The 18,725-nt window shown below is 39.7% G+C and overlaps 1 protein-coding gene across 1 annotated transcript in view; it reads left to right on the top strand.

The window, feature by feature from the left end:
- Positions 1 to 9,642: 9,642 nt before the first annotated feature.
- The window catches only part of LOC149455476 (A disintegrin and metalloproteinase with thrombospondin motifs 14-like), a 215,484-nt gene continuing 206,401 nt past the window's right edge, over positions 9,643 to 18,725 (top strand). Inside the window, exons 1-2 of the mRNA XM_089686196.1 lie at positions 9,643 to 10,052; positions 11,168 to 11,565. Of these exons, the coding sequence (XP_089542322.1) occupies positions 9,968 to 10,052; positions 11,168 to 11,565 (483 nt within the window). The 5' untranslated portion in view covers positions 9,643 to 9,967. The remainder of the gene's footprint in view (positions 10,053 to 11,167; positions 11,566 to 18,725) is intronic.

Here is an 18,725-nt window from a genome sequence, read left to right as displayed (position 1 = left end):
AGGAGTGAAGGACCGGGGCGCTATTCCTCCCACTGACACCAATGAAGGGGTGCTATTCCTTTCCACTGACACCAATGATGGGGCACGATTCGTCGCTCTGACACCAATGATGGGGCTCTATTCCTCCCACTAATACCAATAATGGGGCACTATTCCTCCCACTAATACCAATGATGGGACACTATTCCTCCCACTAATACCAATGATGGGACACTATTCCTCCCACTAATACCAATGATGGGACACTATTCCTCCCACTGACACCAATGATGGGGCACAATTCTTCCCACTGGTGTGCATTGGAAGAGGGGTAGTCTTATACGGCGAGTATAGCCCACACACTACATTTTAACAGGAAAAGTAGGGGGTCGTCTTATACGCCGGAAAATACGGTACTTTGCTATAAGCAAGCATTTATCTGAATGACATCGATTCATTCAGGGTTTTTATTTTTTTGTGCTTAGCTGTGATTTGGCCACAGCTAATCACATGACATGTGCATGTGATTAGCTGTGACCATTCACAGCTAGACACTAGTATACAATGGTTGGCATGAATGAAGCCATCCATTGTATACAACTGTCATGTGACCTGCTGTGATTGGTTACAGCAGGTCACATGGTACCGGCAACGGGGGGCCGGTACTCAGATCTGTCATCGGCCGTGTCTGAGGTACACAGCTGGTGACAGATCGCGCCGCTGCGCGGCTCTGCAAGCGCGCGAACTGCGCATGTGCGGGGGGACGCCATATGACGGCCTCCCGGAAAGCTAATACATTTTTACGGACGCCATTTGGCCATAGGCTGGGCGTCAAATGGTTAACATTCAAAGCCCCTATATCAGTGCAGTGAGATACTTTACTGGAGCCTTGCAGACTGACAATGATTCTATTCAGGTGTTCACTCGCTTTAATCAAAAAACTATACTCCTTTGCAAAATGTACACATTCTAAACTCTACAACTTTCTTCAATAGATCCATCTGCCACAGCTGTCAGAGGAGGCATGGCTTTCTTTAGATTCCCCCCCGACTCTTAGACAAAATTCTCTTATGTCATTCCCCAATTCTAAACTGTTCGGGGCAGACAGTATTCCTTTTGAGGTTTATAAACAACTTAAACCTGTTATATTCCATTTGTTGCCTACCTTGAATGAAGTGTTAAGCTTGGGTTCCGACCCAGATTCCATGTATAAGGCCATTGTGTTTGTGCTGCCAAAAAGGTCGCCTTGGTTTGGACTCATACCATCTCATTGCGTTGTCGATGATAGACTTTAAAAATATTAGCCAAGGTTCTGGCCCTGCATTTGAATCACTACAATACATCACATCCAGATCAAACCGGTTTTATGTCCCTTACATCAGCAGCACACAATATTCGGTGTGCCTTCTCAATATCTAAGTCCCTATTGATAACACCAGCAAGAAAGCCCTTCTGGCAATAGACATTTCAAAGGACTTTGATAGTGTTGAGTGAGCATACCTCTGGGCAATTCTTTTCAAGTTTGGAATTGACCCTATATTCCTTCAGTGGGTCCAACTTCTCTAAACCAAGCCTAGGTTCAGACAGGGCTGCCCTCTATCCCAATTCTTTGCAATGGCTATTGAACCGCTCCCAGTCTAGTTTAGAAAGGATCCCAGTGTTGTAGGGTTTAAAATGGGATTGCTAGAAGAGAAAGTGACACTGTATGCCGATTATATTGTGCTATTCCTAACTGATAGTAAATCATCGTTAACCCTTGTCATGAATTTAGTAACTGAATTTGAATGCTACTCTGGCATTACTGTCAACTGGTAGAAATCAGTTATTCTCCCTCTTGACCTACTTCCAGGCAAACTGGAAGGCTCCCTCTCGCACCTTAAAATCCCCCCTTAGATTACTTCTCAGGATATTCACATTACAACAGCCAATAAGCAATAAATTGACCTTAACCTACTGCCCCTGCTACATACATTTAGAATAAAGTGCCACACATGGTACAAGCTTCCATTGTCGATTGTTGGTAGAACAAACCTCTTAAAAATGATCTGAATGCCCCAACTGTTAAATATAACTCCCCTATTCGGATCCCAGCCAAGTTATTTGTGCAATTTCAAGTGGTTTTTCAAGATCTAGTTTGGAAAAAAAAAACAACCTAGCTCCATGTTACAATGCCCTACAGATTTGAGGAGCCTCTCACTTTTGAGCCCGTCTATATTTTTTGGCTGTTCAACTCCAGCACCTCTCTGGATGCAATCAAGACAATATTATCTCTGCCCCATATGCCATGCAACAACATCTTTTTAACGGCGCAAACCCCCTATACGCATTAGATACCCCACTGTACTCCAGAACGTTTTCTAGATATCCCACTCTTTGCCTTATTGGAAATATATGGGCCTATTTGAAACATTTATTTTGTTTCCATTACCTCACAAAATTCACTCCCATCTGGGATAAAGAATCCCTACCTGAATTTTTAAACCTCCAAGGCTTCCGAGCCTGGCAATCTTCAGGCCTGCTAACAGTTTCTCAATTATGATTCAACAGTTACAGGAGGAGTTTCTTTTTCACAAAAATGCTTTCGATCAATATCACCAATTGAGGCACGCTGCCCATGCTCAGTTTGGCACACTTGTTCCCACATTTGATGATGTAGGGTTTCTTTTTAGATCCACTGCTCGACTCCACTAGTACCAAGGGTGTGATGTCTTTCTTTTAAGCTCAGTTAGTACATACAGTCTTCAAGGACTTGCAGGAGTAGATGGGAAGATCTAGGGGAGCTGTCTGGTGAACTATGGGAAGAAATTCTTCAGAGCCTCACTTTGGTTTCTTTATCTCCCTCTCATAAGTTGAAAACATTTTTTTATTATTATTATTTAGAAGAAATGGCATAACAAATCCATTTAGCAGAGACATTGAAGCATTGCGTACAGCAAATGTCCTACACAAACTCACAAAAACAGGTACAGGGAAACTGAAGGCATCGAGCCATAGGCTTGGTTCACACCAATGCGTTTTTAGTGCTTTTCGCAGAAACTCACTACAGTCACTTAACAAGGTTTCCTATGGGACACTTTCACATTATGCTTTTTTGAGCTGCTGCATTTTTGGAAAGGGTCAGGGACTTTTAAAAAAGCGTTTTTGCTACAATATAGTTCAATGGACATGCTGCTGAAAACACATGTACCACGTTTTTGCTGCCCAGCAACAAAAACCATTCTCTCTTTAACAAAAAAAAACAAAAAAAAAAGAAAAAGCTGAATAAAAAATGTAAAACGTGGCAAAAACACTGCAAATATGCACATGAAAAAACGCAAAATGGACAAAATGTAAAATGCATTGGTGTGAACCAAAACTAGTGTAGACATTGTTCAAGACAATTAGGTCAACAGAGCTTTCTGTGTACACAACTGGGGCATACCACTTCCTCGTATATTTTCTCATTTTAAAGGGGATAAACAACAAAGAACCCCAGTAGGAAGAACAAGCAAGTGGGGGGGAGGTGAGAGAAAAAGAAAAAAAAAAAGGGGGGGTGGGCAGTGGTGGTGGGGAGAAGGGGAATCCACCCCTCCACTCCTCCTGGCCCATTTTCTCAGATAATCCCATCACCTCCAGGAAAGGGAGAGGTACCTGGGATACCTTGCCTCAAGTTATGGTTGAGAAGCTAGTGAGGTTTGGTCCTTGTAAAAGAAATAAGGAGTTCATATTTTCCAATACTTTTCCTCTTGTACCTTCAACACAAAGGTTAGGTTCTCCATCTCTTAGATCTCACTAATGCTACTGAGCCAGTGCTTCTTGTTGGGAGGTACAGTACATTTCCATAATGCTGGAATTCAAGCTTTTGCTGTGTTGAGATGTTTCAATAAAGAACTTTTGTACCTAAGAAAGGGAGCTCTTCTGGAGCGATTAGAGCTAAAGTTTGTAGAGATGTGATAGCAAATGTCAGAGGGGTTCCTGTCAGGCAAATGTGCTCAAATGAGGATGGTTCCCAGAATGTATGATGCGTGGCAGGTAGGGAGTGCAAATAAATGCTCAATTGTGCCCGTCGGAAAAAAAAATCAAGGAAACTTTAACTCGATCTTGTGGTGTGCCATTTGACACATTTTTTCACCAGGCCTATAAGAACCCAAGCCTTTCTGCATGCTATTGCTTATAGAGACTCTCCATAATTTATTAAATGTGAGCCTTACCCAGGCAATCTGATCCCCTTCTTCTGGCAATGTCCAAAACTTATACCTTGTAGGGATACAGTGCTCCTTAAACTTAAAATATATGGTACTTCCATTAGTAATCACCCACTTCCCTGTATATTTGAATGCTTAGACATTGGTCTATTTGAAAAACCTTCATGCCTTCACCACTACCACTGAGCAAAGGTCATTATTTGCAGCATTGAGAGTTTAAATGCTTTGCTGGGCTGCTACTGTTCCCCCTACAAAACGAGACTGGATCACTGAACTTAATATGCTGATAGCATTCTAAAAAAAACAAAACAAAAAAAAAAAACAAACACTCTCTCTTTCTTAAAAAATGCAATCTAATCCGGACCTACTGGCATGCGGCTGGGGATGGTTTAGGCTAACCTTCTGTAGCCAGGAGTGTACACACAGAGAAAAGTGTCTATTATTGTTCCAGGGCTAGGCATGTATGAGATGGATTGTATTACTCTAGTTGGCAGACCTGGATCTGCACCTGCAACCTCTGCTATGTCTGGCAGTATCTCTTCGTGCTGAGCCACCTGAGATGCTGGATAGCTCTCTGGACAATCATGCCTTGTACCTAGTTTCTGGTGAACTTTGAACTGTTTGCCGGATTATTGTGCCATCTCCAGCCAATAGCTCGCTCTTGTTACTCCTGCTGCCATCTGTTTCTTTGCTAGAACTCATTACCAAACTTTGTTTCTTGACTACACTTTCGCTTGATCCCAACCTGCAACCACTTAACAACCTTTGGCTTGTTTTCTGACTACACCTCTGCTTATCTCTAACTGGTATATCTGCTACTGGAAACTGGCTTGCTCACTTCAAAAACTGTGACCTGGTACTAACATGCAGCAAAACCCATCCCTGCCTTTAGGAGCTTTGGCATGTGCCAGTTAGTGCTTAGACCCCGTGCTTGGGTAAGCCCACATGATCTGCCAGGGTGACTTGCATTTGTACTTATCCAGCTGGTCAGTGGGAGCCTCTCTGCTGCTATAGCTACTGGTCTCGGAGCCTGACCATTATTATTATTATTATACAGGATTTATATAGCACCAACAGTTTGCTCAGCGCTGTACATTATAAAGGGAGACAGTACCCGAGACAGTACAGTAACAATACAATTCAATACACGCGGGGTTCGAGGGCCCTGCTCCTTGGAGCTTACAATCTAGGAGGGAGGGGATAGTGGTACAGGAGGAAATAGCTGTGGGGGATGGAGTGGTAGGAAGAGTGGAGGAGTTCAGTAATTAGCTGAGGGCGGGTAGGCTTCCCTGAAGAGATATGTTTTCAGAGTGCACCTAAAGGGGAGGAGAGTAGGTGACAGTCTGATGGATTGGGGTAGGGAGTTCTAGAGAATGGGGGAAGCCCTGGAGAAGTCCTGGAGACGGGCATGGGAGGAGGAGACCAGGGAACTAGAGAGTAGGAGGTCTTGTGAGGAGCGGAGAGTACGTTTTGGGTGGTATTTGGATACCAGATCGGTAATGTAGTTTGGGGCAGTATTATGAACAGCTTTATAAGTCAATGTTAGCATTTTGAATTTTATCCGTTGGGCAATCGGAAGCCAGTGGAGGGATTGGCAGAGAGGAGAGGTGGATACAGGGCGGTTAGTAAGGTGGATGAGTCTGGCCGCAGCATTCAAGATAGACTGAAGTGACCATGACACTAGTGTTCCTATATTTTACATGCCAACACCTTGTTCTATAATGGTGCTGCTGTGATGTAATGCTTGTATATCTATGGTTACTTGTGTAACTCTACTGTTTGTTTCTGTTTGTCTGTGTTGTTTTTTGCCCTCAGGCATTCCAAAAATGCAGAAAAAAAAATGTGATGTAGAAGAAAAAAAACCCAAAACATTCAAAAGCAATCCGTCCATGCCTCCATGATTTATTTTGTTGAGAAATCACTTTGAAAAACACCCCTAACATTTTTGCCATGGCCATCTTGAGTAAGGGCACATGAATGCATTTGCCCTTAGCTCAGGCATACAGGCAGTAGGGTGTGTTTAGATGAGAAAATCCCTCCTTCCCTACTGAAGACTCCTGGGATATAGGACATCATTTGTCTATGCCTGGAAACAGATAAGCAACTAAAAAAAAAAAAAAGTTTAAAACCAGTAAATATGATATACTTTCCTGTCTATTTACTATTGCAAGCAGCATAAGGATTAAAAATAGTCAATGTAGATTGAAAGAGTGAAGTTCTGCTTTGAGCAAGAAACAGAAAGCATTCTGCCTCTAATGGTGCATTCTAAAAACAGGCTTTATAAAAATTAATAAGGTGGAGACAATGGGTTGAGCTTTTATAAAAAGGGATTCAGCATTCAGGTGTACCTCGAATGACATGATACCTAAAAATGCAGCTTTCCCACTGACCTCCATAAATTCCACAGCAAGTTTTTTTTGTGCTCAGAGTCTGTTCTCCCGTTTCAGTCAACAGACACCAGATTTTTTCAAGATTTGCAAACCCTCCTGTGGTTGAAACAGACACTCTTTTTGCTGGATCAGTTTATACAATAGTCACTTAGATATGGCCTTAGATATATAAATCTGATGCAGTTTAAGCTCACATCAATCACCACAACAAACTAATGTCAAAGAAAAGGTGTTCATGCCCCGAAAAGGTGTCCATTTTATTACACAGGGTGTCCTAAAGTCTGGACACATAGGAAAAAATGCATAATTTTCAATACATTTTTCAATATTTTATTTCATTGGAATATTAATCAATAACATATTCAATACGATTTCCACTATTTGTGATGCAAAGTTTCATGCGCTTTGCAAAATTCTCATGAACCCCATACAGCAAGTTCACATTTCCATCAATTTGAGCCCATTTGATCATGATGCGTTATTTCAGGCAATTTTATATCTATGATTTTCAGTGAGAGCACCTTCTCCTTTAAAATACCCCCCAAAAATAGTCAAGGGGGTTAAGGTCTGGTGAGCTTATAGAGTGATATTATACACACACACACACGCATATATATATATATATATATATATATATATATATATATATATATATATACACACACAGTTGTGTTAAAAATAATAGCAGTCAGACATCACTAACCTGATCAATCACTGTTTTTGCTAGAAATGATATTTCTACATGGCAAATAATTTACTAGCAGGTGTAGTAGAATAATAGAAATCAAACAGACCCAACAGTCATGACATGCATGCTGCTGATTCTGTGTAATTGAATCACTAATTGAAAGGGGCATGTTCAAAATAATAGCAGTGTGGAGTTCTATTAGTGAGGTCATTCATTGTTTGAAAAACAGGTGGCAATTACTGCCCTTATTTAAGGAAGGAAGGCAGCAAATGTTGTACATGCTGGTTACAGTGCATTTCTCTCTGAAATTCTGAGGAAAATGGGTCGTTCCAGCCATTGTTCAGAAGAACAGTGTACCTTGATTAAAAAGTTGATTGGAGAGGGGAAAACATATAAGAGAGTGCAGAAAATGATAGGCTGCTCAGCTAAAATGATTGCAAATGCTTTAAAATGGCAACCAAAACCTGAAAGACGTAGAAGAAAACAAAAAACTACTATTCGAATGGATAGAAGAATAGCCAAAATGGCAAGGACTCAGCCAACAATCAGCTCCAGGAAGATCAAAGAAGGTCTAAAGTTCCCTGTGAGTACTGTTACAATTAGAAGACGCCTATGTGAAGCTAAGCTATCTGCAAGAAGCCCCCGCAAAGTCCCACTGTTGAAAAAAGACATGTGCTGAAGAGGTTACAATTTGCCAAAGAGCACATTGACTGGCCTAAATGAAATAGCGCAACATTTTGTGGACTGATGAAAGTAGGATTGTTCTTTTTGGGTCTAGTGGCCAGAGACAGTTTGTCAGACGACCCCCAACCACTGAATTCAAGCCACAGTACACTGTGAAGACAGGGAAGCATGCTTGCGAAAGCACCATGATATGGGGATGTTTCTCATACTATGGTGTTGGGCCTATTTATCGCACACCATGGATCATGGATCAGTTTGCATACATCACAATGCTTGAAGAGGTCATGCTGCCTTATGCTGAAGAGGAAATGCCCTTGAAATGGGTGTTCCAACAAGACAACGACCCCAAACACACCAGTAAACGTGCAACATCTTGGTTCCAGACCAACAAGATTGACGTTATGGAGTGGCCAGCCCAATCCCTGTATCTTAATCCAATAGAAAACTTGTGGGGTGACATCAAAAATGCAGTTTCTGAGGCAAAACCAAGAAATAGAGAAGAACTGTGGAATGTAGTCCAATCATACTGGGCTGGAATACCTCTTCACAGGTGCCAGAAGTTGGTTGACTCCATGCAACACAGATGTACAGCAGTTCTCAGAAACAGTGCTTATACAACTAAATATTAATTAAGTGAAGCAAAATCTTCAAACATTTTTCAGTTTATATAGTGAATGTTTGAGTTTGTAAAGAAGAATACAAACACTGCTATTTTTTTGAACAGTCTAATATTCACTTTTCTTCATTTTTGTTTGAGGAACAACAAAAATTTGATATACTTTTCTTCATGTTTTGATTTGGATTAGAATGTGTAGTGTTCCCAATGCATTTGTGTGTATGGAAATAAAAGCTATTAGAAGGATTTTGAGCTTTATTCACTTTTTTCAACACACTGCTATTATTTTGAACACAACTGTATATATACACACACACACATATAGTGATATTTCCTATGTGTCCAGACTTTAGGGACACCCTGTACAAGCTAAAAAATATATTATTTTAACAAACAAACAGTCTTTTCTTCTTACATTTTGTAAATAATTCATGCTGATTGTGCTAGAATCGTGTAAATGTAAAAACACACCAAAAACCAAAATAATTCCAAAAGTTGGTGTGACATAATGCATGTTAAAATTGTATTATCTCCTAGATTGTAAGCTTGAAAGAGCAGGGCCCTCGATCCCCTCATGTTTTGCATTGTATTGGTATTGTTCTGTCACATGTTCTGTCCCCCTTTGTAATGTACAGCGCTGAGCGAACTATTGGCGCTTTATAAATACTGTATAATAATAATAATAATAATTATCAATTCATAGCGGAAATAATAGATCTGAAACTCAACACTGACTGAGCAACACGCAGGAAATAAATTAAACTACTTTCTGTCAATACATAGAGGTGATTTTGTTTTCCTACTAGAAACACAGATTCGATTATTCAGTGTAGGTAATGCATGTGGACTCATTTGTTTTCTCCCTCCACAGTCCCAGGCACGGTGCAGTTTCACATGTCACAGATTTGGGAGACCCTCTGTGTCCAGAGGAGGGATAGAGGGAACCCTGGGTGTGTCTGTACTACAATGTTACAGATGATGTCAGTACTTGCAACACTGGCTGGGAGCTGCAATGTACTCTGGATATCCAGACCTCCCTCCCTTTTCCACTCTCTCTCTCCTCCTCCCCTCTTTCTTTTGCCTTCCTAAATGGATGGGGCTTCTCCTGGATGTACACAGTTCACAAGGGTGCAAAAAGACTGTATCAAATCCTGTGTAGCTTTCTCCCCCACCACTCTAGAGTGTGCCTCTCCTGATCTGTCAATCTGCTGTACTGCAACAGGAGGAAAGCAGATTGTTAAACGCCTGGCTGGCTGTGCAAAATCCTGCAAGATCCTTCTCTCGCTCTAAATGCCCTGCTAAGCAAGCAAAGTAGGAAATCTCCAAAGAAAAAAAGCTACTCAATCACCTCACTTACTGGATACTTTTTCATTCGACTTCATCTTGCCTAGAAAAACTATACAAACTCACTTCTGTCTAATATCCAATGGATTTTCTCTACATGTATGGGATTGCTACTTGCTTTTTTACATCATTTTGTTGGCTGACTGTGGATTCATTTATTGCAAAAGGTATGGCTTGGCTTAGTACTGCTACTGGTATATTTAAGCCTTTCATTTCAAGTACATCAATTCATAGGTTAAGTGGCAAGTATGTTATCTGCCCATATAGTAAAGCAAAAGCATACTTACTGGCTTTTAAAAAAAACAAAGTGATACAGAAGATATTGATCGAATACTAAAGTGTGATTTTCATGTGTAGAATTCCTAATTGCATACAATGGAACCTTTCTTTTTTTGTACTTATGAATGTCTACTATGGATGTCTAATTTCTTTTTTTTTTTATCAGAATGATTTATCTGGCACACAGCTTGGAAACATTAAACTTCATTACACTGACACAGCTTAATAATTCTCTCTGACAGTAGAAGCGAGTGTGCAGTGCTCAGTTAACAACCAGCTTGACTGTTTCAAGAATTAAAACAGGAATCTAAAGGGCTCTGAGTTTAAACATGAACATTCCTAGAATAGCCTATTAGGTTAAAACAGTTTAATACAAATTTTAGAGATGGGAACATACTGAGCTAGAATGTATTTTTTTTCCCCATTTATGTTAAGCTTTAGAACTATTAGCACCATGAAACTACACATCAAGTATGTGTAAACAATCAGACATATTGGTAGGGCATTATATCTTGTAAACCAGGGTACACTACCCTGGATGTCCAGTGTTACATGTGCATTAATTCATAGGTATGTTTGTTTTTGACAGGTGTCAATTACCTTGCTCCATCAAGATGGGGCTACAAGTCAAGGCTTTACTCGTCCCCCCTGGCGGGGAAAGTGTAATGAGTATGCAGCTGGGAAAGCTGTATATGTTTCTTACAACACTGATAAAAGGTCAATATTTAACAGCATTGAGATATTTTGGGTGAATGTTCTCTGGTTTGCTTCACAAGACCTATTACAATTTGTGACAAAAAAAATAAAGAGCATTATGTCCTTGATTGCATGAAGGCTGAAGTGCTTGTTACATGAGCTGGGCTATAGCCAAACTATTAAGTTGTTTCTATTGCCAATTTTAGAAAATGCTTAGCCCATAAATCAGCTTTTCTGTGTTCATTGCATGTATCAAATGTACGCAAATTTTGTAAAACCTCATGAAGTTCTTGTTTGTTTCCAATAGAGCGCCTGTCTGGAAAGCTTAGTGAATATGGTGTGATAGTACCATTCAGTACAGATCATTTGGGACAATATATTTCCCACGTGGTGTCAGCAACAGGAAGTAGAAGAGGTGGGCTGACCTTAAAGCACCCTGGGCAGAGGGTGGCCCGAAGTATCCCCGATCCAAAAAGGACTCCGTCAGATGATAGTTCCTTGTATTTCAATGTTACTGTATTTGGCAAACAGCTGCATCTTCGCCTGAAACCCAAAAGACATTTAGTTTCACATGAGGCTACCATAGAGTGGCAGGAGGATTTTCAAGAGATTTCTCAAGATTCCATTCATGCAGGTTGTGTATATACTGGAGACATTACAGATATGCCTGGAGCAACTGTGGCCATTAGCAACTGTGATGGACTGGTGAGTCAAGAAAAATGTACATTCTCTATAATACCAATTTATTGCAGGACACCAAATGCAACCATTCATAAACCAGTTTGATATCTACCCAGGTATACATAATGGTCAATTCCACAATCAGCAACATGTTATGCAACATAGTGGTCATCATTTTAGCCAGGGACTGTCATTTTCAGCTTTCCTTGTATCAGCCTTTGTGGCAAATAATCATTATTATGCCTCAGTGAATGGAGTCTAAAGTTGTTTTAAAGGCAAAAAAAAGGTAAGAGACCACTGTTGCTAATAGTATTGTTTTCTGACAGCTGTCAACAGTTATTGCAAGTAGTGACAGTATTCAGTGGAACAAAGTAATCTTTTTACATTTTGTGAACACTTACATGCAAATCAAGCAGTCCAGTGTGAACACACTAGAACACTAACGGGGAGCTTGCACAATTTCAGCAACATATTTTTTACATTTATTTTCTAAAAGAACCATAAGAATGAATAATATAACTGTTGGAAGCACCCCTGGCAGGGATATAGTTTGTCCCAACGCCAGTCACTTTTGTTCCATAACTTGGCCTCCATGTAAATGTGGTGACAAATAACGTGGTATTAAAAAAAAATGAATATATTGAAGCCTATTGTAAAATGTAAAAAAACCATATACAGTTATCAGAACCCAATATTTCCTCAGTAATGGATACTGAAAGTTGTTGACCTGGACATCTTTCCCATTCCAGCTACATTCCTCACAATATTTGTGAGTTCTTTAAGAACAAAATATGGATATCCTATTTTTATGCCATTTCTATAGAGCCAACATTTCTGGCTGAACCTATGTGATGAGAACTATGTTGCAGAGCAGCATAGAAAAAATAAAAAAAGCTACTAGCTAAACTTATGCCAAAAATATACTTTGTCATTTTAGTGTGAGGTTATTTCTAGCACTGGAAGAGTTATGTATACTTGACATGCACCATGTGCGACTACTGCCTCTTCAAGACCGCTTCTGAAAATAGAATCACAATGTACTTGAGCAAGTTCACTTTATATATGTATATTATATCTAGTTTGTAAACAAACCCATGTAGAGAAGGTGCATGGCTAATAAAAAAACAAAACATGTTACTCGGGTTCTTTAGTAGGAGTCTAATCTGGATTTATTTATAACAAAAATACTAATCAAATTTGTCTTATGGGAGTATGTAGTCTGTTTGGTAAAATTTTATATGTAAATTAGCCATGTGGTTTTTTTCTTTTGAATGAACTCCAGCTTGTGAGGAATTTTGGATGACTAATTCTTCACTCAGTTAACCACGCCTCAACATGTACATGTGTTCAGAATTACACATGCATCAGTGAAGAAATCAAACCAATGAAATCTTGAACATAGCTTTTCTATAATATATATGGTATAACATTCTTCCATTAAAACTATTCACATTTTATTTTTTTTGCTGCTGAAAGATACTGTACATAAATATCTGCAATATCAGTTAATATTATAATACTTCCCCATTTTGGATGGAGTAGAGAATGGTTAAAAACCCTGTCATTTTTTTGTCACCTGTGTCCTATTCAAGAAATTCCCTGCTCTGCAGTCAAAAAAAAGTGAAAGGAAATTTTTTCCAGTGTCCCCGATAGTGGAGATTTCCACTTTTCCCTTTTCTGTTCCCCAAATTTTGGATTTTTGCTCTTTTTCAATCCCAGTGACTGTGTTCACTAGAAAAAAAAGTGTTTATATTCCCCAGGGAGGACACAGTCATTGATAAAAATCTGACAGGAGTTCTAACACCTCACCATGCTATCCAAAGCTAGAAAATAACAGTTTTTACTGCCACTGGAGTAACTATTATGGCAGCAGCACCACGTGGCAGAGAGTTTGTTTACTTTTGTAACTTGGTTGCCAGCTGCACGATCAGGATGTGCCACTCCAACCCCTGTTCCCTCCATATGTCCCGAAGTGACCTGTCTCTACTGTGTGCTCAGGATGTCAATTGCATGTGCCAGGAGAAAGAGAGGAAGAGATCACTGATAAAATATTTGCTGATCTCCCCTATTAAGCATGAACCTGAAAATGCTCAGCACAGAGCACTTTTGTGTTCAGAACTTTCAATTCCCCCACCCCCCACCCCCCAGCTGTGTCTGTGCTTGATCAGCTTCAGAAGGGCACTGCTTTGTGGGTGTAAGCAATTTTGAGGCTTGACTTATTTGCAATGTATTGCATCAATTGACTCAAAACAACCTCATCTTTTATATTTTTTAACAAAAACTGGGAATTATATTACTTTTGTGTGCACTAAAATTAATTTGAGTATAGTTTGTACAGGAAATTGAAATTTGCTAAACTGTAGCAAATATTGTTGCAACTACCATCAAGTGCAAGTTTCAGGGCTGTCTTGCTAATCCTGCCTTTACTACCTAGTGAAACAGCTTTGGAGTAAGCATGCTCCAGATAATACTGTATATGCCTTTAAAGTTTGCAACGCCTAAGTGAAATAAAACAATTCTGCAACTGCCATATCCACATTTCTCTTTTCACAGATATCTTTAAACTCATAGATGCATATTGTAAAAATGGCATGAATTTCTCTCTCTTAAGACTGCCTAGTGATTATGGCATTAATGTCAGCTTTTTTAATGTGGCTAAACAGTAACAGGCAGATAGCAGACAATAGCAGTCATCTTTTAATTGCATTTATTGTCTGCTGCTTTTTAGTATTACTTTTGATAAGAACAGTTGCAAAGGGTTAGTTTGAAAAAGATGCAATAACACTAGGACACATGTACAGCTGTGAATAGCACAGAAGTTGGAGTATTTCTTTTAAAAGAGAGCCAGAACTTTCAGCAATAATCTGTTCAGTTGGAATCTAGTGTATTACCCTGGTTTTAGGAAATTCCTAACCCTCCTATAGGAATAGGAAACCCTCCTATAGGAATAGGAAACCCTCCTATTCTACAATAAGCCAGACTGAATGTAATCTTGAAGCTTTATTAACAAAACAGGGTGGTGAAGCCATTAGGAAAAACAGATAAGAAGTACATTTAATCAACATATGAAACATACAAAACACAATGAAATTATTATACTGCGGATGTAAATAAATCTATGCTCACCAGCGATGCTGCCAATAGGGGATGTAGGTTTAATCCACTACATGTGCTCCAATAGCAGGTTCCTTCTATCTTAGTTTCTAAGATGGAGTCTGACCTCCCAGGATGCATCTGTTTCTCTCAAAATGATGGGAAGTTTTATTAACTATTAGCTCTTATCTAAAAAGTCTCTAGTTTCTGTAAAACAGTAAATTCATTGTGGGCTCCATCTAGTGGTCAAATGTAATATTGCAGTCTGAATTTCCTTGCTGGAGGTAGAACAGCACTGCTTAGCCACAATTACCATTAAAGGATGTTCCCGATAACAGCAAATCTTCATGTTTTGAGTTCAGGTCCACTTTGACATTGGTACAGGTGCTCAAAGAAGATGAAGAAACAGCAGTAATGATGGTGCCAAAAGTGATTTTATGATCAACATCATATAAGTCACCCTTGTCAGGTAGATTTAATGTTACTTTCTTTTTAATGTATTACATGAGGGACATTTATTGAATTAAAGATGGCACCAGTAGATACTTTAAAATGTCAAACGTTCATGATGTCATCGTCATCTGATTAATGCACTTTTTTGTAAATAATGATAGGTATCTTTACTGTGCCCGATGATGTCCTTAGGTCTTACCTCCTTGTCACTGCCACTCGCAGGCCTTAAAAGTGTGACCACTATGATAGCCAATTTTAAAAAAAGTATATATGTGTATATATATATATATATATATATATATATATATATATATATATATACACACACACACATATATATACAGTATATACTTTTTTGTATGGTTACCTATTACGTGTTGGTTACACATTTATGTGGAAGGACTTTCGGTGGTCCTATGTTATTGTCTTCAGTCAGGTCATTTATCCTGACTGTCTTATTGTCTACGTATTAAGGCACCATTTGTGCCATTTGTCAGTTCTTGTTTCACTGCACAGTTTTGGGCATAATTCATACCAAGCGTCTATCACTTGTGATTCAGTGATCCATGTCACTTTAACCGTTTAGGGGCACGTGTGTTTTCTTTCACTATTTATTCCCCTTTTTTTTGCACTATTTATTTATTTTTTATGCGTTCACATATGTATTTGTTTTATATGGGTGTAGACTCTGTATATGAGATTACATATAGTGGATTACATAAGGGGATCATCATTTATCTATTTATTTCTGTTTATGTATAATATATAGGTTATTGTGTGGGAGCGCAGCACCATTTTTCTTTTTGTTTAGTAAAAGTGATCCAGTAACGTTTATGGTAGTGAGAACTATTGACTCCCCCCTCCCCCTCCCCACCTCTCCTGCTCCTCTGGGGAGCCCAAGATTGCAGTAAATGGCCCTGGCTGTGAGAGCAGAAGGAGGAGATCAAGGATCATCCATTCATAGATTTCTACTGTTAGTATTGAAGCCAGAAGCAATGAGTGCTGCATCACTTCCAGTTGCAGCTCATTAATTCCCTGGCTACTGTTGCAGGGGGAAGCAGCTAACTGATCACAATCCGTTGATTAGGCTACAGATGTCTCCTTGCAGACGACCTATCACCTGCCCATGCTATCACATAGGGTGGCTTGTTAGTTTAATGAAAAAAATATTACAAACAAGGTAAAGGAATTAAATTGAAATAAAATGCACATGTATGCAAACAACGAATGTGCCACACGTCGGGTATTGTCATGAACTTTGGCATTACAGCATTAATTGTAGGGCCACAATTTATGGTCAACCCTAAATTGATATCTTATAAAGATTTTTGAAGAATCACCTATGAAAATGTTTAGGTACTAAAGTTTTTCACCATTTCACAGGGTTTTGCAATTTTGAGTCTTGACATGTTGTGTATCTATTTATTCAGTGCATTCCTGTCTTTTAATCTTGCCAAATATTGCGTTTGTGTGAGCTAAATTTCATTTTAGCCTTAAAAATGTGTTTGATGAATAGTTGAAAAATTACCAGGAGACATAAAAAATTGCAACCATTACCATTTTATTCTACAGGACTTCTACGTTCAGAAAAAAAATTACTGTAATTGTTTGGGGTTTAAAAGTGGTTGTAAACCTATAAACATAAAACCTTGTTACTACCTCTTTAAGGTAATTAAATCTGCTGTGTACTGTTCGTATTTTTTTTTTGCTGCCAGTGAGCTATAACAACTGGTTGATCCTGCCTTTGTCCCTCCTTCACAGAGTAATAGGACCATGCTAGCATGGCTGCCGATCCATGCTAGCGTGGTCAGTTTATGTGTTGGGTCATCATGTTCCCATCCCACTGTCTATACAGCAAGAGCACAGCATGCCTGTGTAGTTCCGTGGTCTGTATAAAGTCACGCCCTCCATCCATCTTCCCTGCTTTGAGTCACTGGGAGTTCCCTTGCAAATCCGCCCCTCCTGTTTGGTAAAGCTGCCCTCTGTTAAAAAAATAGAACATGCTTCAGAGAGGGTCCGAAGCACCTCCCAGATGTCTTCCTAAGCTTGGGCTAGAAAGTTGAAAATGTCACATGACCGCTGTACAGTGGCAACAACAGAGGTACAGTTTTAGTTACGGTAAAAAAAAAAAAAAAAACCACTACACAGGCATCATGAGAACTTATTAATGATATTGTGAAATTACTCATCTGTATTTACAATCAATCACTTTAACCACCTCCCGCCCGCCATATAGTAATATGACGGACGCAAGGTGGTTCTCTCGTTCTGGGAGGACATCATATGACGTCCTCCCATTCTCACCGTGCATGCGTGGCTAGGGGAGCGCGCAGCGCGGAGATCGACGGTGCACTGTGTCCCTCAGACACAGCGGATTACCGATCACAGAAAGAGCCGAAGATGTCGGCTCGGTCATGTGATCAGCTGTATCCAATCACAGCTGATCACATGTAAACAGGGAAATGCCGGTTATCGGCATTTCTCTCCTCTCGAGCTGTCACGCTGATGCCACAAAGGGTCCATCTGAGCTGTCTTTCAGTGTTACCCATCAGTGCCAGTCAGTGCCACCTATCAGTGCTGCCAATCAGTGCCACCTATCAGTGCTGCCAATCAGTGCCACCTATCAGTGCCAGTCAGTGCCGCCTATCAGTGCGCATCAATGCCACCTAACAGTGCCAGTCAGCGCCGCCTAACAGTGCCAGTCAGCACCACCTAACAGTGCCAGTCAGTGCCGCCTATTAGTGCCAGTCAGTGACGCCTATCAGTGCTTCCTATCAGTGCCATGTATCAGTGCTGCCTTTCAGTGCCCATCAGTGATGCCTATCAATGCCCATCAGTGCCACCTACCAGTGCCTCCTCATCAGTGCCCATCAGTGACACCTATCAGTGTCCATCAGTGCAGCCTATCAGTGCCCATCAGTGCAGCCTCATTAGCGCACATCAGTGAAGGAGAAATATCACTTATTTACAAAATTTTATAACAAAAACTAAGAAAAAAAATTTTTTTTTCTAAATTTTCAGTGGTTTTTGGTTTGTTTAGGAAAAAATTAAAAACCCCGAGGTGATTAAATACCACCAAAATAAAGCTCTATCTGTCACAAAAAAATGATAAAAATTTCATATGGGTACAGTGTTGTTTGACCGCGCAATTGTCATTCAAAGTGTGACAGCGCTGAAAGCTGGAAATTGGCCTGGGCAGGAAGGGGGTATAAGTGCCCTGTAGGCTAGTGGTTAAGTAATTTTCTGGTAAAAAAGAAAATAAAATGCAGATTTTAACATGGGTGTAAAGAATAAAAATTGCCCTGTGCACAAAGTGGTTATTATTACGAAATAATGATCGGTTGCATGTTCCTAGGTGCTGCTACACACCATAACTTTTCTCTTTGCACCTTTTCATTCAGTAACATCACCAAGAAATTAGAGCTAGTAAACCTCAACATTTTATAACAATATGCATTAAGTAAAGACTTAAACCCCGTATACACAATAGGAATATCGGACGAATGATCGTCCGTTTTTTGGGGGGTTTTTTGCATGCTAGTCTCATATCAAAAGTTACAAAAATTATTATAAAAAAACTGAAGAATGTAATGTATTTGTATTGTATTTTTGGACGACTACTGTGCTGATTAAACGAA

Source organism: Staurois parvus, unplaced genomic scaffold (genome assembly GCF_062004578.1).
Source record: "Staurois parvus isolate SC_StPar_1 unplaced genomic scaffold, SC_StPar_1.0 ptg000393l, whole genome shotgun sequence".
NCBI lineage: Eukaryota > Metazoa > Chordata > Amphibia > Anura > Ranidae > Staurois > Staurois parvus.
Note: the sequence above shows the minus strand (reverse complement) of the source record. Positions and strands in the feature narration are given on the sequence as shown.